Genomic DNA, 24785 nt, shown 5'->3' on the forward strand with positions numbered 1-24785 from the left:
ATGTTCAAAGAAAATGAGTAAAAAAGGCACAGACCCAAGAAAAAAGGAGGTGCTGTTCTGGGACTCTTCCTTCTCAATGTAAGATGTTTATGTATGTGTGTAGAGAGGGATACCACTTAGTGGTAGGGCTCAGCTCAGCATGCTTGAGGTCCTGGATCAATCTCCAGAACAAAATCAAACCACCACCAAACACATCCCAAACCCACCCCCCCACACACACACACCCCAACCCCTCAACCAACAGAAACATGAGCTAGTTTTAAATTCAATTACTGCTTTGGAGACAGAAGCAACAGGACATCTCTATTTCAATCGTAGGATGAATTTTAAATTATTTTTATTTTAAGATTAAGCATCCTCACTGACAATCCAGAATCAGTCTGTGCTGACAGTTGAGCAATTTCTTAATTTTCAGTGTCAAAGTAAAAAACACACATTCACAAGATGCAGGCCAATTACTGACCTTTTCAATACATCCACCGGGTGGCTACCAAGTCACTTACCAAATCATGAGGAAGACAGTTTTCCAAAAAGCCAATAAAACCCAAAAATATCAAGCAATAATTATCTCCCCAAACACTAACGGGGAAGTGCAGGAAGCCCAATTCCTATAGGTGATTAGAGAAGACCCAAGTGTTCAGAGGCTGGGGCCAGAACCGTGGCGTTGTCTGTACACAGGTTCAGAGAACATTCATCTGAGGAATAAACTGGGCTCTTTCCTATTCCAGCAGAGGAAATAAGAACACACACTGCTGAAATCAGCATTAAAACTGTCCTTGCCAACAGAAGGCAGGAGAGCAAAGGGAGAAAGTGGGGAACAAATTGGGGCAGAGATAGTTCTGACTCTGAATTTCTCCCCAGGTGAACGGGAAGGGGAGCTCTGAATCAGAATCCTTCATTCTGCATTTGGCTCTAAATCAGCGGATTCAATACACCATTCATAAATATCAAGTGACCCACAGGGCTTGTGGTACTAAAAGTATCCTAAAATTTATTGGAAATTTCTATTCTGAGAAGTAGTAGATCAAAATGACACTGGACACTGGTCAGTTACAGAGCAGAAGGCTCCCCAGAGGGAGCTGAGGGAAGAGTGAGAAGAACACAGCAATGGGCCGGAGTCTCAGCCCAGTGTCAAAGGGACAGTGCTGAGACGGCTCCAACAATGTCAGGCTTCTTGGGCACAGTCTGAAAGTTTAACTCTTGACCCTCTCCCTAACCTAAAGCTTGGGAAAGAAAATAAATATTTACTTTATAACTATCCACAGTTTGGGGCATATTATAATATTTAATCTCTTATAGTTCTCATTTCTGAACCTTTGGCATATACTTTTATCAGAATTATGTTACATGAAAAAAAATGTATGTGCCTTAATCAGTAGTACCAAAGAAAAAAAAAACCCTGTTCTTCCTTCTACACAGGAAGAGTGAATACATGGCACCCTAAATATCTTGCAAGGTTTCTCTGTGTACTTGATAGAAGATTAGGGCAAACCATTCCATTTCTATGTGTTTAGCAGAGGAATGAACTAGTCTTCAATTTCATCTTCCCAAACATCTCCATTAACATCCACGGCATGGAACAGTCTGGAAGCATAAACAAGGCACATATTTATGTAGTTGGATAAAACTGAGCATAATCTCTCTTTTTTTTTCAAAAACACTCTATTCTTTTGCTAACACCTCTACATAAATTTTCTTTTTTAATCATTTTAGGAGGGATGAAAGCTAGGTCTTTCTAAACCAGATGTTTGTAAGAACAGTACTGGCCAGCGGGGCATGGTGGCACTATGCCAAAGAATCACCTTAGACTCTTCTCAAAACAATGGGAAAACATAGCTTTGCACGCATTAAATGACATCACACTAACAGAGGAACAGCCTGACCACGGTTCTCCCACTGGGGTACCATATACAGTCATCACATGAAATATCCTTGTCAAAACCGTTACTACTGAGGTCTACAGAGTGAGTTCCAAGACAGCCAGGTCTACACAGAGAAATTCTATATTGAAAAACACACAAACAAAAAAAAGGGTAAAAAAAAAATTTTTTTTCAAGAGGCGTATACTCTGACTATAAACCCATTTTCAAGATTTAAAAATCATGTGTAGGAAGAGTTCTCCAAGTAGAGCTACTCTAGAAAATAAACTAGCCTGCATAACGGTATCAGAGCACATTGCAGACGGGCCAGAAAGGCAGCTGAGAACGCTTGCTGTACAACCATGAGGACCAAGGTTTGGTTCCCAGAACTCACGTAACGCACCAGGCATCCTGCAAATATCTGTATTTTAGCTCCAACTTTGAAAGATTTGACACCCTCTTGGGGCCTGTTCATATACACACAACACACATGCGCGCGTGCGCACACACACGCACACACACACACACACACACACACACTCAAGCATGCACCATTTAGCTTTTTAACCACTAATCTAGGGTACCCTGTGTGTACAAACCTGTTAAAGCACGGAGACTCAGGGTCATTGAAATGTTTGTAAGGGTTGGCTCTGGAGAGAGAGCCCATGCAGATCCAGCAGAAGTACTGCATACAGCCGGTACAGGTCATCTTGTTACAGCCATCCAGCTTCTGGTGGGAGGAGACACGAAGCAAGGTGGTGAAAGCAGAAAAGGATGCAGGAGCCAAAAGCAACACCACACTCCCCAGTCTTTTGTCCTTTCTCAGGGAGGGCTGATACACAGGCAACAAACACACTGACCACCACTTACGCTCACAAGTTTGCACTGAAGGTAAAATACAGAAATATTGAGCAGGTAGTCGTACAACTAGATACTAATACAATCTCTTCTCATAAATATAGACACAAATAAGAGGAACTCGAGACTAGATAAATACTAAAATGTCACTTTATTCTCAGCATTAGAATAGAATCTAGAGTCACTTCCACGCTAGGCAGCCACTCGACGTTAAGCTGTACCTCTACCCCTTTTCTACTTTCTAGTTTTCAGACAGGGTTTAAGTTGTTCACCCTGGCCCTGGCAATCCTCCTACAATTAAATTTTAAATTTCTACACAAATCAAAATTAATAAGTGAACTCATATCTATTTCTATTACAGGGCTCAGGCACCGCAGAAAAGGTCAAATAGGGTGACGCCACTTTCCCTAATGATGTCACTAAGGAATCAAAGAGTTTCAGTTATGATATACACTACTAGAAAAAAAATAAAATAAAACGGAAAGCTACGTTTTGATTTTAAAACCTGCTAAGATTTTTATGAAAAGAAATAGATTTGTCTACTTGGCTCAGATTAATAGGGAAAATGCCTCAATTTCCTGAGCACATTTTTGTTAAATGTTTGCTATTTTGAAGGATAAATAGTTCTGAAAAGTCAGTTATGATTTTTTTTTCTGAGACTGTGTCTTATGTATCTATGTTGGCCTTGAACTTGCTACGTAGCTATGGGTGACCTCGAACTTCTGATTTTCCTGCCTACCTCCTAAATGCAAGGACTACTGGTATGCACTTTTATGTTTGCTGTACTGGGGACTGAAGCCAGGACTTTGTGCATTCCAGACCAGCACTCGGCCAACTGAGGTACATCCCCAGCCCCAGATAAGGTTTTTTAAAAGCAGACTGGGGCTGGAAAGATGGTTCCTTGGTTAATAGCACTGGCTGCTGTTCCAGAGGATCCAGGTTTAAATCTCATCATCCACATGGTGGTTCACAACCATCTGCTACTCCAGTTCCAGCGGATCCAAAGCTGCCTTCTAGCCTGCAAGCATCAGGCATGCACATGGCATAGAGACAAACATGCTGGCAAAGAGTCATACACATAGAATAAAAACCATCTGTAAAATCACACAAATTAAGACTTGACTGTAGCTCTAGTGTGGTCATGGTCTAACCTGCTATTGTTTCTTTCAAAACTCATGTTGGGAATTTAATCCCCACTGTGGGCTATTAAAAAGATGAGATCTAGCCAAGAGGTGGTGGTGCACACCTTTAATCCCAGCATTCAGGAAGGAGAGGCAGGTGAAGTTCTGTGAGTTCAAGGCCAGTCTGCTTTATAGCTAGTTCTAAGACAACCAAGGCTACACAAAGAAACCCTGTCTCAGAAAAACAAAAACAAAAAAAGACAAAAAAAAAACAAAAACAAAAAAAGAAGAAGAAGAAGAAAGGAAGGATGGAAAGAAGGAAATAAAAAAAAAAGTGGGAACTTACCCTGAATATTGTTTTTAGAAGCAGGGCCCTTGGGAGAAAATGAGGGTGAGAGAAGTGATCATCCTGGAGCGTCACCGAATACTGGTGGCGTCTATGAGAACACTACCAGTGGAGAAACACTACTTCTCACTACGCCTCAAGACAGAACCAGAGCATAATCTGAAATAAGCTTTATAACTTACCTAGCTTTGGTATCACTATTAGCAAGACAGTGGAACGGAGCAACATCTTCTCAATTTTGAGGAGAACATAATGTGAGATAAATTGTCTTTTCTATAAAAGCACTTTGAATAGAGAAGCCTATGTGTACTTAAAGTCTGTAAGAATATTTACTAGTGAAATTTTATCTTCCAAGTAAGAAGGCTGAGTAGGTATTCAAATGTGTTTTCTCCATGACTAGGCTTCTGAGGGTAGCGTGTGCACTAAGTCTGTCCTACGGCAGTCACCTGGATGGGCGTCCCGCAGCAGGGGCAGCTCTTGGAGTTCTTTTCCAGCCAGTCCTTACTTTCCATCTCTTCCAGGGCCTTCTGAATCACCCTCTTGCCATACCTCTGCTCCAAGAACCTTTTAGTAGCTTCATCTGCTTGTAGGTATTCATTTCGTAAGTCTATTAATTTCTCTAGAAAGCACAATAGAAAATTAACTGTTACTTTGCAATGCTGATAAATACTCAAGACAGCATAATGGGCATAGTGGTGCACAGCTTTAGCTCCGCACTTGGAGGCAGCGGCAGGCAAAGCTCACTGAGTGAACTTGAAAGGTCAGGCTGGTCTGCACAGAGTTCCAGGTCAGCCACAACTATACAGCAAGACTCTTCCTTGAAGTAAACAAAACAAAAACAACAACAACGCACAAAAAACCACTCAAAATATTTAAATATAAAAAAATTAGGAGATTGGGAGATGGGGGCAAAAAGGGATAATGGAGTGACTATGATCAAAACATATGTATGCATAAAAATTTCAAAATGAAGCCGGGTGGTGGTAGTGCACACCTTTAAACCCAGCTCTCGGGAGGCAGAGGCAGGTGGATCTCTGTGAGTTCGAGGCCAGCCTGGTCCACAAGAGTTAGTTCCAGAACAGGCTTCAAAGCTACAGAGAAACCCTGTCATGAAAAACAAAACAAAACAACAAAAAATTTCATAATGAAACTTGTTATTGTCAATAAAAACCATATGTGATATTGTGTGTGAAAATGTGAACAGTCTTCTGTAGTTTAGATGTGCGTATCAGATAAAGCTTTCAACATGCTGCAAAAAAAAAAAAAACCAACAGACACAAAGAGACCTTTAACTGGAGTGGCCACTATTCAATCCAAATACTCATAGGACCCACAAACAGTACACTTACATGAGGAGCAGGTAAAGGTTATGTATGAAAACAAAAGAAGCAGGTAGGATCTGCCCACTAGGAAAGTCAGACTTGCTAAGGGGGCAGGGTTTCCCTTTGACTTTGGTTTCTCAATATTGGCATGTTTATGTAGCTGGCAACATTCAACGAAAACTGTCTCTTCAAAAGGAACAAAGAGCCCGTGGAGTTCAGTGGAAGACTGTTTGCCGAGACCCTGAGGTTAATACCCAATACCATACCATACCAAATTCTGTAACTTGTAGACACTGATTCTACACTATATAAGTATTAATCATCATAAAACTCTACAAGTTAACAACTTGACATACAAAAATAGTGACTAAGATTCACTTTGTTTCAGGTGCTGGAAAGCTCACCCTGGGGTAACTGAGATGGCACAGTGGGTGGAGAAGCTGGCTGCCAGGCCTGATGACCCGAGTTCAACAGCCTGGTCCACATGGTGGAAGAATCAACTTCTATAAGTTGTCTTCTGACTACCATGTTCTCACCAAAGTATGAGTGTGCTTCTCATTCCCCAAAATAAATAATAATGTGATTTTTAAAGCAGATATTCCTTGAGGCTGGAGAGAAGGCTCAGCAGTTAAGAACATTTGCTGCTCTTCCAGAGGTCCTGGGTTGTTTCCAGCACCAACATCATTAGGCTCAAATATAACACCAGCTCAGGGGGAATCGAATGCCTCTTCTGGCCTCCATAGGCACTGCATGTACATGTATGTACCCATATATACAAATAAAAATAAATTTACAAAAAGTTCTTTTTGGGGCTGGAAAAAATAGCTCAGAGGTGAAGAGCACTAACTGCTCTTTCAGAGGTCCTGAGTTCAATTCCCAGCAACCACATGGTGGCTCACAACCATCTGTAATGGGATCTGGTGCCCTCTTCTGGTCTGCAAGCATACATGCAGACAGAGCACTGTACACATAATACATAAATAATTTTTTTTTAAAAAAAAAAGGAGTTCTTTTCACCTTTTCCTCCAATATTCTTCAGCTGGCTTACACTGCTGCTTTACCACTTAAATGGATTAGGTAGGCATCCATCTGCAAAGGTTCCAGCTGCAGACAAAAGCTTTGGTTCATAACTGTATTCCCTTCATTTTTCAATATAACTGAAGACCTCTCATAAAAGTTATAGCTATTTAATTTCTCTTTGGGGGGATGTGTGTGTAGTGTGCACATGAAAGCCCAGATGTGTGTACGTGTGCACACGGATGTGAAGGCCAAAGGAGGACATCTGCTGTGTTCTTCTATCACTCTCTTACTCTTAAGACACTGACCAGAAGTTTGCCATTTAGGCTGGACTAGCTGGTCAGCGAGCTCCCAGGATCCACCTGTCCTTGCCACGCAAAGATGCGGTTTCAGGCATGTGTGGTCATAGCCAGAGTTTTACATGAGTGCTGGGGATTCAACCTCAGGTTCTCATGTTTGCATAGCAAGCACTCTTACCCCTGAGCCACCTCCCTAGCCCTGCTCTGTTACTTTATCAGTCCGTTTTCCTCATGTTACTTAGAGGTCTCATCCTTTTAAGCAATAGACACGTGAGGCAGACTACATACACTTTCTCTTTTCAACCTGTAAGTTCTGAAGCGTATTGTGCATCCTGTGGCACCACCATTGTATTCTGATGTAAAAGACATCTTTCTCATCTAACAATTCAAAGCATTTTTGTTTTTAAACATCTTAAAGACAAAAAAATTATTGTTCAATATTCTCAAAATAACGATTTCATGGGTGTGTGTACAAGCACACATATATACACATACCCAGACAGATTCCTAATTCTGCTAAACCCCCAAGTCTACTTGAACCTCTCCAAATTCGTGCAACAAATCCTTCTCTCATCAACAGGATTAGAGAAGTAAAGACTAACACCATACTTCAGAATTACCTGAAGTATAAAGCACCCTTATACTTCAGGCTACAAGCCTCTCCCCTAAGACATTTCCTTGCACACAAAGGCAGTCTCCTGGCATTACCAGTTAGTGACTGTAGCAGCATTAGCAGTCACCACTCTGCGTTTCATGCATATGAGCCCACTGTTTCTCACAGTACCCAGCATGAAAGACCAGTCCTCCTGCCAGGAATCAGTACTTCTGCAAAGTACAATAGAAGGAATTTCTAGAAAGATTAACAACAGCTACAGATTTAAAATTTGCATTAGATTTGAGTCATTCTGAAATTGCTGTAAGCTTTTCACCCTGACTTTCAACTTCTGTAGCCACCTTGTCACGACTCAGCCGACAATGTAACAATGACTCTGCACGGCATTCTCACTGGCTTTGTCCATTTTCAGACACCCTTGGAGTATTCTCATCACCTTCATCAATGTGAGAACACAGGACACCAACGACCAGACAAACTGACAAAAAGGCCTACCTCCCCAGACCCAACCCTTATCAAAACTGGCAAGCATGTTTCACCGCCTACATTCGCCCCAACACATGGCTCAGGGAACAAGCGTCTGAGGACTGACCAGACGCATGTGCCGAAGAGTCAAGAGTGGCAGTCTGGATGCCGCCATCTGCCATCGGAACCTGTTACTGCACATGCACTGGCAGATTCCACGCTAACCCTTTTCCTAAGCCTTCCCTGGTTCTGCTTGCTTCCTCTTCCCTCAGAGCACTTCCTAACCGGCTCTTACTTTCTCTCTCCTCCTTAGCACTCGCCACCAGCTGCTCTCTGTGCTGTTGTCCCCAATGGACTGGGGGTCCGTGAAAGGTTCTGTCTCTAGGTCATTCCGACATCATCCCTAGAGACAAGACGGTAACTGACAAAAGTAACTGCTAAATGAGTTTCATCCAGCACTCAGCAAGTTGAGTCAGTACGCCACATGTCATCGGGCGCTGGGTACACCGGAGCAAAAGTTGGTCATAACTGGCACGCAACTCTACTTCTAGTAACCCTCTGACTTGGAGGCAAATACAAACACTACAGGTGTGAGGACTCTAAATGTATGAATGGAAGTCACAGGCCTTGAGTGTGAGGGAAGTCTACTGGATGGGGGTTGGGCTCACAGCTACAACATACCTGCAGTTACCTTACATGGAGAGACCCCGTGATAGGTCAGTCTGCACAAGGTACAGAAGGCAAAATTGCAGCTGGAGCAGATAGCCATGGTACCACCAGGCTCCTGCATCACAGGGAGCTGGCAGCATGGACGGGGGCAGTACACCACATCTGCCATTAGATCCAAGGTAGACTGGAGGAGGAGGCGGTCATAACGGGCAAACAAGTCTGCTTCCACCAGCTCTTTGACCTGAGAGGAAATTCAGAGCACCATAGAGTTAATCATTTCTCAACTAGTTCTGCTCCTGAGAAGAATCTTAGGTCGCTGATATAAAATAGATAGGTGCACAATTCAAACCTCTATTCTCATTTCAGAATCAAAGTAAACCTACTTGGCAATAGTTTATACCCTTTTCATGTTTTTCTAAAAAAAAAAATATTTATTATGTATATAATATTCTGTCTGTGTGTCTGCCTGCAGGCCAGAAGAAGGTATCAGATCTCATTTCAGATGGTTGTGAGCCACCATGTGGTTGCTGGGAATTGAACTCAGGACCTTTAGTAGAGCAGGCAATGCTCTTAACTGCTGAGCCATCTCTCCAGCCCCTACCCTTTTCATTTTTTGAGCAAGGAGTGGGGCATGGTTGAGACAGGCTTTCCTATGTAGTTCACTGACTTTGAATTTTCAGCAATCCCCCTGCCTCAGCCTCCTATGTCTTGCTCCAACAGTCTATATCCCAACTGAGGTGGTAGTTGCATAGGTCCACACGGCTGGGCATGGTGGTACATGCTTTCAGTCCCAGCACTCGGGAGGCAGAGGCAAGTGGATCTCTGAGTTCAAGGCCAACCTGGTCTACAGAGTGAGTTCCAGGACAGCCAAGGCTACAGAGAAACCCTGTCTTGAAAAACAAGACAGGGCTGTAGAGATGGCTCAGTGGTTAAGAGCAATGGCTGCTCTTCCAGAGGACTTGGGTTCAAATTCCAGCACCCACATAGCAGATCACAGTTGTCTGTAACTCCAATTCTAGGGGATCTGACACCCTCATATAGACATACATGCAGGCAAAGCACCAATACAAGTGAAATAAAATTAAAAGACAGAGAACAGAAATCTGCCTGTGTGTGTGTATATGTGCATATGCCCACAAACAATTGTGCAAAAAGACAACCTGAGGAAACTGGTTCTCTCCTTCAACCATGTGTGTCCTAAAGGCCAAACTCAGGTCATCAGGTTTCTGGCAGGTTGCTTTACCTAATGAGCTGTCTCACTGACCCTGGTTTTGATTTTTGAGATGGATCTCACGCAGCCCAAATAAGCCTTGAACTTGCTATACAGTCAAGGAAGATACTGAATATCTGATCTTCCTGCTGGAAGTACTGGGATTACAGGTGGGCAATAAACCCATTTTGTAGCCTTTCTTTTTTGAGGCGGGGGATTCAAGACAGGGTTTCTCTGTACCTTTGGAGCCTGATCTGGAACTAGCTCTTGTAGACGAGGCTGGCCTAGAACTCACAGAGATCTGCCTGCCTCTGCCTCCTGAGTTCTGGGATTAAATGTATGCGCCACCACCGCCCGGCTAGCATTCTTAATAGATATAATGAGAGGACTTGTAGACTGAACCCAAGGACGTGGTCTATCCCATGAGTACTATCAAGAAAGTTTGTGAGGGGGGGGGGAAAGTTTGTGAGGGTGGGGGTATGGTTTAGTGGGAGAGGGCTTGTCGAACATGTGTGAGGCCTGGGATTGATTCTCAACACTGCAAGATAAATACATTAATTATGAATTAATTAGAATTCCTGTGGCAAGTGTAGTGGCATATACCTACAGTCCCAGTATTTGAGAAGTCAAGAAAGGAGGATCATGAGTTTGAGTACAGTCTGAGCTACAGAGGAAGATCCTATCTTAAAAGGAAACAAAAGGACTAGGAAGCCATGTGGCATCAACAGAGTGAAAAATACCTGACCAGGAGTAGCCACTGAAGAGCACTTTGGTTCTGGACAATTGAGGCATTTAACCTGGCCATCTTTGATCTGGATTTCGAAGTAGTCCTTCAGACAGGCTTTGCAGTACACATGTCTACATTCCAAGAAGTGCATGCACTCACTACCCAGCTTCTCGCAGAAACAGATACTGCACAGGAACAATTTACTATTGAAGCTCTTCATCTGCTGAGCTTGATTGAAGTCCAAGATTTCCTGGATCAAACTTGACAATGATTCTACATCCTGCACAGCTCTCTCATCCACCATTTCTTCTTGGTCTACATCTGATCCAGTAGCTCCTCCAAAGCCGACCTCTGTGCTGGAAGAGGCCTGAGCTGTTGTCCTTCTCTGAACTTTTTTCTGAGACCCCATTTTGAGCTCAAAAGGAGAGACAATATTCAGGTAGGTGAGGGTCTCCTCCTTAAGAAACTGCATCCAGGCAAAGAGCACTACACTGCCTCGGTGTTCTTCCCACAGGTTGTCTAGGTGCTTGCAGAGAGCAGAGAGCTAGGAGAAAGCACACGACGATGCTGAGTTGGGAAAGATGATGATCTTCCTAAGGCTCTTTGAACGTTATGTTAGTATAGCCTCCTGACACTACTTTTTCTCACTCCCAAAACAGCATTAACATTCTTACCAAATCATTTCTTAAACTGTTCAGTGACAGAGGCCAGAGTTAAACATAAAGTCAGAATCTAGATGGATTAGCACGAAACAACAGAAATGCAAAATGCTGTAAGATACAGAACCAAATTGCTACTTAAGCTACGAAAACAGCGCTTTTAGCTTCACTCTGTGTCCTGTGCTGTTAGAAAGGAAGGCAGTTCTAATAGGAACTGGTTCTCTTTGGCAGTGATGGCGCACGCCTTGAATCCCAGCATGTAGGCAGAGGCTGGCGGATCTCAGTGAGTTTGAGGCCAGGCTGGTCTACAGAGCTAGTTGCAGGACAGCCATGAACTGTTTCTCTTTGGGAGCCCTACCTTTCCTTGCAGGTGATCTAGAATTGTAATTAGAAAAAGGATGGTCTATAGAAGCCATCCAGGCCCTGTAAGAGTCTCACAGCCCTTGCTTCTGGGTAGTAAAGTTTGATGATTACCTGTGTTCTCTTCTCCCATACCCTTTCTGTTCCTCTTTTGGATTAACTGTACTTCCTATAACAAAGCTGTCCAACAGAAATTTGTGAGGCACATATGAAATAGTAAATAGGCTGAAACAAAAAGAAAAATAAATGAAAATAAAAGTGTCAGTCAAAGCTGGGGACACAACTCAATGGTAAAGTGCTTGCTTACCTAGTCCATAAGAAATGACAAAACAAAACAAAAACATCGAAGAAAGGACAGCAACTTCAACACACGGTGCTGGGAAAATTGGATATTCATACTCAAAGTACCCAACTAAATGCATACCCCCAACACATACACACAAAACCACCTCAAAACTGATGAAGTGTTTTATCAAACTGAACAGCTTCTGCAGAGCAGATGAAAAACTGAGTGCAAGGACGACCTACCAGAAAAGAGTCATAGGTATGGAACACCTGAGAAGGGGTTAATGTTTAGGATACATGACAAACTTCAGAAAGCACAAATCCCAAAATTTGATTCTTTTTTCCTTTTGGCAGTACTGGGGATGGAACTCAGAGCAGATGCTCTAACATGAGCTGGAGTTCTTAGCCTGCCTTTTACTTTTTATTCTGAGACAGGACCTTGCTAAGTTGCCCACGTTTGCCTACACCTACACACACACACACACACACACACACAAATTCATGGCTGGGCATGGTGGCACACGCCTATAATTCCAGCACTAAGGAACTTCTAGTAAGTCTCTGAGTTTGAGGTGAGTCTGGTCTACAATGCAAGTTCCAGGACAGCCTGGGTTACACAGAGAAACCCTGTCTTAAAAGCAACAACAAGAAATATGTATTTATTTTGCATGCAGTTACGTGTAGATAAGAACATGGACATGGACATGCCATGGCCTATATGTAGAACTCAGAGGACTAAGTTCTCTCCTTCCACCATGTAGGTTCCAGGGATCAAACTCAGGTCATTAGGCTTGGTGGCAAGTGTCCCTGTCCATTTTACAGGTCCAGCTCTTGAACCTTTAAGGTTCCTGTCTCAGCCTACTGAAGAGATGGAATCAAAGACTACTGCTGGTTCAAACAATCTGTTATTTAAGTAGGCAGATGAGGGCCTGGAGTATTGCTCAATGGCAGAACACATACTTAGCATGCACAGGGCCTGGGTTGAATCCCCAGCACCACTCTCACTATAGACACAAGGATAAGACTTAACAGATAGTTCTTAAAAGAAGACGTGCAAAGTCGGGCAGTGGTGGCGCACGCCTTTAATCCCAGCACTCAGGAGGCAGAGGCAGGTGGATCTCTGTGAGTTTAAGCCCAGCCTGGTCTACAGAGCAAGCTCCAGGACAGACTCCAAAGCTATACAGAGAAACCCTGTCCCGAAAAACAATAACAAAAAAACCAATCAAACAAAAAAGAAGATATGCACTTGCCAGGCAAAGTTCATGAATAAAGCGCGGTGTCACCAATTAGGGTGATGTAAAACCCAGACACAGTAAGGCATCGCCTCACATTAGTACAAATGGCTATCAAGAAGTGCTAGCAAGGATGTCAAAAAGTGAACTCTTGGCATACTGTTGGTGGGAATGTAAATTAGTGCAGCTACTGTGGGAAACAGGACACAGTTTCCTTAAAAGAATCAAAACCAGCCAGGCGGTGGTGGTGCACACCTTTAATCCCAGCAGTTGGGAGGCAGAGGCAGGTGGATCTCTGTGAGTTCGAGGCCAGCTTGGTCTACAAGAGCTAGTTCCAGGACAGGCTACAAAGCTACAGAGAAACCCTGTCTCAAAAATAAAAAATAAAAAAATAGAAAATAAATAAAAACCAGAACTACATTATCCAGCAACCCCACTGCCCAATATTATCTATAGAAAATGAGATTATGTGTATCTTATACACTCCTGCACTGCAGAGCTATTCATTATTGCCAAGGAAGGAAACAAACATCCATCAACAGTGGGGTGGATAATAATGAAATACTATCCATCTATAAAAGAAAATAAACTCCTCTTATTTGTAACAACATGGATGAACTTGGGAACCACTGTGTTAAATGAAAGAGCCAGGCTCAGAAACACAAGCACTGAGTGGTTTTGTTAGGATATAGAATACAAAAAAGTTGGCTGGGTGCATGCCTTTGATCCCAACACTTGGGAGGCAGAGGCAGGTGGATCTCTGAGTTTTGAGGCCAGTCTGGTCTACAGAGCAAGTTCCAGGACAGCCAAAGCTACACAGAGAAATCCTGTCTTGAAAAAAAAAATTAAAAATAAACAAAACAAACAAACAAAAAAGAGATAACCTCAGCTAGGCAAGGTGGGACACGCCTTTAAGCAGAGACTGAGCTCAGTTTGAGGTACATAAAATCCTGTTATTGTTCTTATTTTTTTAAAGGGGTGGGGAGCTGGAGAGATGACTCAGCAGTTAGAGCACTGGCTGCTCTTGCAGAGGACCCAGGTTTGTGCTGGTGATACAGTGGTGAGAACAGTTGCCGTCTAAAAGACCCAGGTTCAGTTCCCAAAGCACACATGGTAGCTCACAACCATCTGTAACTCTAGTTCTGGGGAACCCCAATATTCTCTTCTGGCCTCTATGGGCACTGCATACATGTGATACACAGATATAGATTAGGCAAAATACTTATACAAATAACAAAACTAAAAGTAAACACAAAAACAGTTCATTTTACAGAATTTGAGAGCAGAGGTGGGACTGGGAAGTGAGAGATGGAGTAAAACTGACCAGTGCTTAAAAAGTCAGTTACGGGAACAAGAAGTCCCACCTGCACATAGTAGGGATGGAGGAAAACTGACCAGTGCATACAAAGTCACAATTACAGGACCAAAAAGTCCCATGTGCACATAGTAGAGATGGAGAACTGACCAGTGCTTAGTATGTCACAATTATGGGAATAAGAAGTCACAAGTGGGGCTGGAGAGATGGCTCAGAGGTTAAGGGCACTGACTGCTCTTCCAGAGGTCCTGAGTTCAATTCCCAGCAACCACATGGTGGCTCATAGCCATCTGTAATGAGATCTGATGCCCTCCTCTGGCCTGTAAGCATACAGACAGAACACTGTATACATAATAAATCAATCAATCAATCAATCAATCAATCTTTTAAAAAAAAGTCACATGTGCACATAGTAGGGATGGAAGAAAATCGACCAGTGCTTATTAAGTCACAGTTACAGGAAAAACAGGTCCCACCTGCACATAGTAGGAACAGAGGAAAACTGACCAGTGTTTACTAAGTCACAGTTATAGGACCAAGAAGTCCCATGTAGGGCTGGAGAGATGGCTCAGTGGTTAAGAGCACCACTTGTTCATCTAAAGGTCTTGAGTTCAATTCCCAGCAACCACATGGTGGCTTAAAACCATCTGTAATGAGATCTGGTGTCCTCTTCTGGCCTGCATGCATGTAGGCAGAATACAGTACACACAATAAATAAATAAATCTAAAAAAAAAAAAAGAAGTCCCATATACACGTAGCAGGGATGGAGGGAAACTGATCAGGGTTTACTAAGTCACAGTTACAAGAAGTCCCATGTGCACATAGTAGGGAGTCATTGGCAATAACGTGATAGCACAGGCTTGAAATCCTAACACCTGAGAGGTGGAAACATGGCAATTGTGAGTTTAAGGCCAGCTCCAGCTACAAAGAGCTTGAAGACAACCCAGACTACACAAGGCCCTGACTAAAAACACCAACCAAGCCACTGGATACGTCAAAAAGCTAGAAGGGGAAAAAGCCTGAAGAAGGGATTTTGAGTGATTTTACTATAAATAAATAAAAAAATGCTTGCGAAGACAAACACACTTATGATAATAGTAAAAACATTGGTTGTCCAATCTTAAATACTATACATGTACACATGTATCAAAATATCATACAACCCCCTAAACATATACAAGTTGTATTATCTACTGAGTTGAAATAAATTTAAGTAAACTAAGTATGTTAGTGCACACCTATGAGCCCAGCACTTGGGGGGCAGAGCAGAGGGATCACAAGTTCAAGGCCATCCTCAGCTATATAGTGAGCTGAGAAACAGCCTAAACTATGGGAGACCCTGTCTCAAAACTCTCTACAACTGTTAGAATGAAAATGCCACTCAAAGTCTGAAAATTAACTGTTCCAGTCCCATCAAAGAGCCAAGAGAGCTGAAATTGTCATTTGTATAATTAAACCTGAGTTCTTTTTTTCCACATTTGCAATAAACTTTTTCAGGCAGGGGATTGGATCCAGGGCTCCAGCACTCAGCAGATCTCCAGCTGACAGGCTCACAACATTCTTTTTACTAAGAGATCTGGATGATAGCGGGAAACAGACTGACTCTGCCCTGGGCACCCATTACAGGCCCTCCACACGTTTGGTTGCCACAAAGAAAGCTCTCACTTCTAAACTAAGCCAGCAAAGTTAAACTATTTTGACCTTTCCATTTAAAAGTGGTTTATTTCATTAGAAAGTGGAATATCAGATGATTTCCCACTAGAAATATAAATATTTCTAACTGGAGCTCAGGAATTATAAGCTGCTTTTCTTTTTTCAGGTAAACACCCCAAAACAAGCCTTCCAGATGGCAAGCAAATTCTGTAAATTAAATCTCAATGAAAAAAATACCATTTTCTGTTCCTTGCTCTGTGTGGTGCCTCTGACAGCTCTGCAGAAGCACTTACCTAAATACTGACAACTGAAGCTTTTATGGATTTGCTTGGAGCTTATAATACGAAACACATTTTTTGAGGAATGTGCTAAAACACGTAAAATGCAACAAACATTTACTTTTGGGGGTTTTTGTTTTATGTGTATGACTGCTTTGCCTGCATGGATGTATGTCCTGGTGCCCACTAGGTCAGAAGGCATCAGATTCCCTGAAGCTGGAGTTTCATATGGTTGTGAGCTGCCATGTGGGTGCTGGGAATTGAACTGGGTCCTCTGCAAGAGCAGCAGTGTTCTTACCCACCAAGTCCTCTATCCAGCCCCAAAGTGGGTAACTACTTAAAAGGAAAGTTCTGCTGTGTAAACGGAGTCTGATAAAGACACATTCTCTTCCTTCCCTCCTTCTCCAGTCCTGTTTCAGAAAAGGCGTGCACATAAATGTGAAGTAGGGACCAGAAGGGAAGAAACAGAGATGTATACTGGGGGACTACAGAAAAGTACCACAGAATTAGAACCACTTTCTGATTCAATCTACCCACCCCAATTCAGTGAATGACAGACCCATGTGTCAATTTCATGATTAGCAGGTGAAATTCTCAATGTCATGACTCAGGGTATAGACACAAAGATTGAACTAAGAAATACAACCAATTGAAACATTAATTCTCTGTGAGATTTATTTGAAAAAAAATTCTACTAATAATTTTATCTAAATTCAAAAAGTAACAAATCCTTCCCTACAGTGCTCCCAAAGCTAGCATTAAGTAGAAACTAGAATCTGAAAGTACATCATGCATCCAATTAATCTTTCCCATTATGTGCATGTTTGTGTGGAAGCACATGAAGGTATGCAGAGTATCAATAGCTTTATGGAACTATATGAGGTTCTATCTACCTAAAGAACTAGTCAACCAACGGTGATCCAAACATCACTCATGGCAGCCTCAACAGGTAATGCACTCCTCACACCTACTGCTTCCAGCACAGTTGCAATGTCTTTCCTGGTCTACAAGCATTATCCCCTTTAAAATTTAACTTCCTTTTTTAGCTGTAATCTTAATTCCTGTAAAGGTACCTTTATGCAAAAGATTAGATGGGGGAACAAAAAGTATATGATAAAACCAGGTGGGCTGTTACACAGATATAATCCCAGTTCTCAGAAGGCTGAGGGAGGAAGATTCATGAGATTTAGCCCAGTCTAAGCTATGTAGCAAAACTCTGTCTCCAAAAATAAACATATCAAAACTGTATGACTAAAAGAAAAAACTAATGAGCTATTTCCTTGAGGTCAACAACTGACAGCTTTTGTCTTAATATCAGCTTATCAATCTTCATAGCTTCTGGAAAAGTAGCTATTGATCCATCACATCTCAGAACACTGTACTCGCTTCAAGTCATATTTATGTCTTAATCAAATACTGACGTTGAGGAGAGGTGCTTGAAGGCTCCAGACATAAATGATACAGAGAAGACATGCTAATTACCTGGTTTGATCAATACATGCTATACACAATATCAAACTAAAATATAACGATGTGCCCCATCATAAATACATACAACTACTGCCTGTTAATAAAAGGAGTTGAGGTCATCAGAAAAGGCTAAGCAGCACACAAAGAAGGACGGCTTTCAATATTAGGTCTCAAGCCTTAGAAAGGATCTACAAGAACCAAACACATTTATATTTGTGTGCATTTACAGCTAAGTGGTACTAAGTGACAATTATCCATTATTAATACACAGATTTTTATGGAGAAGCATTTATTACATTTACTCAGGAAATTTGCTTATTATAGCTATTTAGCTCAATTTTCTGTTGTAATTACAATTAAATCTTTCATTTAAGGAATGAATAAGAAACTGAGAAAATATCAGCATCTAAGGAAAATGAGGACGACCTTGTCTCTAGGAAAAGAAACAATACACTTGATTAAAAATCATTGCTGTTTCAATTCACAAGGATTAATTAAGTTTGTTTACTGCCATTTCTTTCTTCTTCGAGCACTGAGGCTAGAACCCACAGCCTTCCACGTGAGGAAAGAACTCTACCACTGAGCCATATCCTGGCCCTGCCATTCTTTCTAAAAACATCAAGCATTTTCAATTCATTAGCATTAGAATTCATGAACACTAGGGGGAATATTTACAAAACCAAAGCCATTTGTTCTTTATGCACTGAATTAAAGATCACCAATTTTTAGTTTTCAATTAAAGATGATTTTGAAAGTTTCTAAAAATGGATAGGAGAAATTAAGTTTTGGGTCTACCTGAGTTGGTGACAGCCATTTGCCACTAAGTGTGAATGAAGGTGGGGAGGAGGATGGATAATCTGGTGGCAGTTCAAAGTTCAGCACAAGTGGTGGCAGAAAGCAAATGGTGTATTCAAAGCCACTATTCTGGAGACACTCATTTGAATTGCCTGAACCAAAAACAAAAATCAGAAAGGATCAGTTGATCAACACTGGAGTGTCCGAAACCACTGAGCAGTGCTCAGCCCTAACGCTTTAGCAGAGGGGATAAAAACCCTCCCCCAGAGCACCGTCTATGCCTTAATGTTAATTTCCTAGTCCTGCCTTCAAAAACCAAACAATATAACACCTTACAAGCCCTTGAAAAATCTACTTAGGTGCCATGTACTGTATGAAGTCACACAACTCATTCTTGTAAACACTTCCTAGTACAATTCCTAACACTAATTAATGACAATGCAGTACACAATGTTGTGTTCTACTGTTGGTCTATAGTAGACAATTAAAAGACACAACCTAGAGAAAAAGACATTTATTTCTATGAAACAGTCATGACTTACTAAGACCAGCATATGCCCACTAGTCATGAATCGGTTGGGGAAGTTTGTGCCAACAAAATAGTCTCAGGACTGAGGATATAACACGGCACACCAAATTCACAGTCACAGGGTCATCTAAGAGATCACAGGTTCTAGGAGAAACATTGTGAGAAAATGTGCATCAAGTTCTCTGCAAATTATAAAAAACAGTTTTGTTTTTCTCCAACAAGAGGTGGCAGAGTAACAGCGTGCTCCATACCTGTCCATGCCAGTTGCACTGACTCTAAAAGCCACGCACAATCAACCACGTGGCAGGCACTCTACGGTGCGCCAAGAATCTTCACAGCTGCACGCTATTATCTGTTTTCTTTGATTACCTCTAATTATCAACGACTGTGCTGATCCAACTACTGATTATACTAGGCTGCATGAGATATGCAGGGTATCTCAACTCAGTGGTCAAAAAGGCAGAATCGAATCGAAAGCTGTTTTACATCCCCCACACAATCTTCTTCTTCTAAAACAAACATGCATTAAATCTGTGCCACCAATACTTAACAATTACCCCTTACGGCTATATACACACGTGACAACTAAAATATAATAAGAAATCAAGAATAATTTTTATTTAGAAAAATCTGTGTAAGATATTAACTAACCGCTCACAAATATCTTGAAATTCTGTGGCAGATCCAGATAGATCCTGGTTTCGCCGCCTTGGACGGACTCTGCTTTTCTAAACTCATCGGCATCATAGATACTCGCCAGGGCCAGTAGTTCATCCTCCTGGGCTTCCAGGTCTTCTGACGACATTGAATTTCCTGAGGACTGAAGACAATCGCTCAAATCAGCTAGGAAATGCACATAACTATTTCATGGTATATAAAAGTTCCTCCAGACAACTGCAAAGGACTTGTCGATCCTCTCTTTCCTGCCTAACACCTAGCACTCTGCGCTGTCTTCTTCACTCAGGTGGCTGTGGGGCTTCTAAGGACTAACCCAGGAAAGCAACAGCTGCCCTTTCACACCACACCTTCTGAAATGGGGGCTGGTTTCAACGCTAAAGGGAGAGCATGTTTTGCACATTCTAAAAGACGATGCTACAAAATCTGAACATCCATTTAAATGACTTCATTTTCTTTTCATTTTTTTTTCTAAATGTCCCCTATCTGAAACAATTCCATTTTCAGAAACTATTGCTTTTCCTCAGTGGTTGTCACGCTGCTTCAGCTTAGCCCTGCCTGACACAGCAACATGCTCCATGTTAGGTCACTTAGTACCTGTTAGTAACAACCAGAAGAAAAGGATATTAACACTGCAGTCGGGATTTCAGTTCGGCTTGGAATTTGTGCAAATCCCATTTATTTTTCTAGCCAGTGGAGCTGAGACTGAAGGTGGGTAAGGCACGGACTCAAGATAGGCTACGGAAACTCTGCCATCTGCAAAACAGAACCAGGAAAGAAGTGTGAGGACGCGCTGCAGATTCAAATTCCCCATCTGCACTATCATCACTTCAGTCAAACACTCCAACTCATCAACCGTGATCCGCAGGCGGTTCACACTCTCCGAGGACAGAGTCACATGGTTAAAGGGCAACTCTGTTTCCCAGTAATGACACACCCCTTATCAGACCACACTCAGCCTTGTAACTGAGGTGGTTATATAAGACGACAGACACCACACCCAACAAATGTCATCTTAAACTTGTTTTTTGCCGTCTCCTTTCCTCTACTACTTCTTCGGTGCCTTCATTTCCCATCTGGCTGGCTTTCATTCTCACCTGCTCATAAATTAGCCTTGCAGGTGACACAGTTAACTCTGGGGGTGGGAGAGCATTTCAAAACAAAATAAGGGCATGCATCTGCACATGGACTTGTGAGATTTTTCTCCAAGTATTTAGAGCCAGACTTCCAGGACTGGGGCTATAGCTCAGTGGGCGAAGGACCTCTAAACTCGAGTTCATTTTTAGAGATGTGTGGCTCATAGATAAGTTCTGGAGCACCAGGAGCATCCTGAGATTATATGCAAAGATGTTACATTAACTAACTTTCAAACCATATTCTCAGAAGTGATTCTTGAATAAGTTAGGATCGTGTTTACGATTACAGAGCACCGGCTGTGTACGGTCCTAGGTCCCAGAACATTACCTTACCGCGTCCACCAATCTGACCAGGAAGCAGCGCCTGGTGTGGATGGGATTGAGTCTTTTGTTTCTTTGTACACAAAGAATTTTCAGACGTGAGGGATGTATTTACTGACTTCACAGTTTAAGGTTAGCATTCTTCATCTTGCCTGCACATCAGAATCTCCTGGAGAAACTGCCTCTGAAAGTTCCAATACCCAAGCCATACTCAAGAACAACTAAGTCAGGACTCTACAGTTGTGGGCTCCCCCCCCACACACACACACAAGTTTTAGAAATCAGACTTCAAAGAGGTCTCCTTGCAGCACTGTCAGACATAAGGGGTTTTTGAAATTCCTCCCCACTCTTCCTCATCTCCTTGGTGCCCATGCACCTCTAGCAGACCCCGCCCCTTTCAGCATCCCCGTCACACGTGCTCTGTTATCTGCCCTCCCGGCCTGAAACCCTGTTTCCCCTCAGTCTCCTTCCCAGTTTCACAGCCTATCCCCACAGTCGCTCTCACACGCACAAAGCACAGAGCCCTTCATGAATTTGCATGTCATTCTGCCGCCGAGGCCATGCTAATCTCTGCATCATTCCTATCGCGGCTTATGTGCTGCCAAAGGGAAGACACTTCTAGTTCTCCAGGAAGTACAGATGATTCCAATCTGCAGTCTGGACCGACAATCTTTACTCCAAACACCACCTCGGACAGTCCTTTACGACCTACCTCACCTGAGCCCAGCTCAACCAGAAGGCTAGAGTCAGGTGGCCCTTAATTCGGGTTGTTCGCTTTCTCTTCCTGCTCATCCTACCCACTCATCCTTTGAGGGCAATATCTCAAGTCCCAACTCGACATAGCAGTTTCCCAACAGACACCAACTTCTTTAAAATTGGACCTTGCACTTCCTCTTCTACTAGCCTGCATTAGCTCGTCAAGGCGCAGGCCCAAGTCTTTTCCTTCTCCCTACTGTTCTCAGCATCTAGCAGTGCCCTGGGCACTGAGAAAAGACCTGGAGTTAAAATGCTATGTCTTGGAATGGAGGACCAGGGGCATAGGATTCAGTGACCACTTTGTCACATTCCGCTAGAAGCAGGAGGCTGGGTCCGTTGTCACAGTAACACTGGTAAGAACAGTAACAATTAGTGAGTTCTTACCAGGTGTCAGGCATTGTGCTAAGCCCTTTCGATGCACTAACTGACGCTAGACTCCACCATCTAGCGTGGAGCGAGTCCTATTACTATCTTCATTAATCAAAATTAGACAGGTGACGGCTTGAACTCTTTTCTGGACCATCTCTGGGCATAAAATGCCTATCTTTGTCTGTAAGCCGGGAACATGAATAAACCCTGGCAGCACCAAACAGATAAAAGTTTAATAACACTTTTACTGTTGCAAAGCGGAAGCCGCTCTAGCAAGGCGTGGAGCCCCTTCTCTGCCAGGTTTCCCTAGCTAGGGAAAATCCTACTCATCTTCCCGGCCACTCCCAGCACGCTCCGGCCCTGGCATCAGCCCGGGACTGTCTCCGCCACCTGCCAATCGCCGTGCAGACGTGTTTGTGTGACTCCCCCAACAACCCGGGGGCAGGATCAGGCAGGGCCACAGGCCCAGTGCTGGCAACGCCGCAGAGGAGCCGGCCCCGGGGCGTGCCGGGCCCGTCCGCCCCGCCCTGTCCCCTTGGCGCCCACAGAGCCGGCCGCCCGGTCCCGGGCAGGGGAGCCCGGTATTCACAGAGCAGGCCCGGTCCAGCCACCCGGCTCTGCCTCGCGCACTCACAGCGCGTCCCCGCCGTACCTTCCGGCCGCCCCACCGAGCCCGGCCCGAAAGTTCCGCGCTACGCCCTCGCCCAGGGCCCGGAGACTCGCTCGCAGCCAGGCCAGCAGACACCCGGCTCCACCTGAGCACCGCCTCTTCCGTCTCCAGAGCTGTCAGCTGAGAGGGGCGGATGCCGGCGTGGGGACGGCTCTGCGCAGCCGCCGTGAGCGCCGCTGGCTCCTGGGCGCCCTCCACAGGCCGTGGACAGCGCCACAGTCGCCGCCGCCGACCGTACCCGCAAGCTTCAAATACTCCGAATTTGGGACAAATGCAGGTTCTGATCCGCAAATTCGAGTTGTTTTTTGTTTTTTTTTTGTTTTTTTTTTCCGATCCCTAGACGTGAGCCTGAAGGAACGGTCTACCTTGGGACAGAGATCCCTTAACAATCAATCCCAGACCTGCTCCTTTAGGTGAATGGCTGCGACCTTCTTCCTATCTAAGAATGCATTAACTCACTGTGCATACGATACTCGTCTGCTGAGCAGTTACAGGCTTCAAATTATATGTACATTTTCCCGCTCTTAACCAACCCTTATGGTTTGTGTTCTGTTTGTCTCATTTCACAAAGGAAATTGAGACTCTTGAGACTCAGGTTCGATAAGTTACTAAAAGCCACACGATTATTGAGATTTAAAATTATATGCCTCCTACCTCACACAGCATAATGCAAACATTAACTAAAATAAACCGAAGATTTAAATGTGAGAGGCAAAGCTATAAAACTCTACAAAGAAAATATAGCAGGGAGGGGATCCTCAGGAACTCAAAGAAGGCAATAGTTTATATAGAGAGAGCAACAAATAAATAAATTATCAAAATTAGAAACATTTGTGCTTTAATGAACGCCAGTAAGGAAGTGAAAAGATAACCCATACTATAGAAGATATTTTCAAATTATACATCTAATAAAGATGTATCAGCTAAAATATATACAACTCCTATGAGACTGAGTATGGTAGTATACATCTCTAATCCCAGTATTGGACTAACACAAGGGGATTGAGTGTCCTAGGCCAGTCTGGGCTACATGAGGAAACACTGTCAAACACAGTGGGACCAAAGAAAATAGAAAGAATTGATAGGTTATAGATAAACAGACAGGAACTTTCACACACTGACAATTAGAATGAAAGATAGCACAGCCACTTTGGGAAAGTTTGACTGGTCCTCAGAAAAGTTAAATACAGGATTATAATAATACTCAGCAATTCTACTCCTAGGTATAATATGTAAGAGAACTAAAAAAATGTTTGCATAAACACTTGATCACAAATGTTCATAGCAGGAACATATATAAGAACCAAAAAGTGAAAATCAAAGCTCCATCAATGAATAAACAGAATATGGTATATTCAACAATGGAATATTATTCAGCAATTAAAATATGTTGATCCATGCTTTAACATGGATGAACCTGGAAAACATTAAACCAAGTGAAAGAAGTCAGATATAAAAGGCCACATTGTACATTTTCCCACTTATATGAAAAATCCATAGAAAGCAAAGTGGTAGTCAGTAGGTCAGTGGTTAGCCAGAGGGTCTGATAGGTAGCTGCTAATGGATATTTTTTGATGATGAGAACAATGTAGAATTAGCAGTGACCATTGCACAACTTGGTGGATGTATCAGATACCGCCAATTGTATATTTTTAGAGGGTTACTTTTTAGGGCAGGAGACTCATATCTCAATTAAGCAAGAGGAACCTTACATAGCATTGTTCCTGACATTTAAACAGATCACAGAAACGTTGGTCTTCCCCTGGGAACCATCA

General features: G+C 42.9%; 1 protein-coding gene and 1 non-coding gene across 7 annotated transcripts; both read right to left on the reverse strand.

Moving 5' to 3' along the window:
* Nucleotides 1–320: 320 nt before the first annotated feature.
* Rnf14 (ring finger protein 14) lies at nucleotides 321–23127 on the reverse strand. 6 transcript variants are annotated; one of them, XM_048419131.3, is made up of 9 exons: nucleotides 22993–23127; nucleotides 20356–20514; nucleotides 19735–19896; nucleotides 18555–18706; nucleotides 10520–11050; nucleotides 8582–8810; nucleotides 4631–4803; nucleotides 2459–2589; nucleotides 321–1584 (listed from the first exon to the last, which is right to left on the reverse strand). In XM_048419131.3, the coding sequence occupies exons 3-9, from the start codon at nucleotides 19886–19888 to the stop codon at nucleotides 1527–1529; spliced, it is 1428 nt and encodes a 475-aa protein (XP_048275088.1). In that variant the 5' UTR covers nucleotides 19889–19896; nucleotides 20356–20514; nucleotides 22993–23127; the 3' UTR covers nucleotides 321–1526. The 6 variants fall into 6 exon arrangements, with proteins under 6 accessions (XP_048275088.1, XP_048275085.1, XP_048275090.1 ...); XM_048419128.3 differs by having other exon boundaries at nucleotides 19735–19903; XM_048419133.3 differs by lacking the exons at nucleotides 20356–20514; nucleotides 22993–23127 and adding exons at nucleotides 11640–11750; nucleotides 19097–19227 and having other exon boundaries at nucleotides 19735–19875.
* LOC148120003 (U6 spliceosomal RNA) lies at nucleotides 21726–21831 on the reverse strand. Its single transcript, XR_015734789.1, has one exon. It is a non-coding gene; the product is annotated as a U6 spliceosomal RNA (small nuclear RNA).
* Nucleotides 23128–24785: the final 1658 nt, after the last annotated feature.

The sequence above is a fragment of the Myodes glareolus genome, chromosome 13, assembly GCF_982192425.1.
Source record: "Myodes glareolus chromosome 13, mMyoGla1.1, whole genome shotgun sequence".
Taxonomy (NCBI): Eukaryota; Metazoa; Chordata; class Mammalia; order Rodentia; family Cricetidae; genus Myodes; species Myodes glareolus.

What these genes read in the sequence shown, in the direction of transcription:
- Rnf14 (XM_048419131.3), bottom strand. Translation starts at nt 19,888, where the DNA reads ATGTCGTCAGAAGACCTGGAAGCCCAGGAGGATGAACTACTGGCCCTG. An exon ending in TCCATGTAAGGTAACTGCAG is followed by an intron (nt 4,804 to 8,581) that starts GTATGTTGTAGC and finishes TGTGCTTTCTAG; the next exon opens with AGAAATTAATAGACTTACGA. An exon ending in GCTGCGGGACGCCCATCCAG is followed by an intron (nt 2,590 to 4,630) that starts GTGACTGCCGTA and finishes TCCTCCCACCAG; the next exon opens with AAGCTGGATGGCTGTAACAA.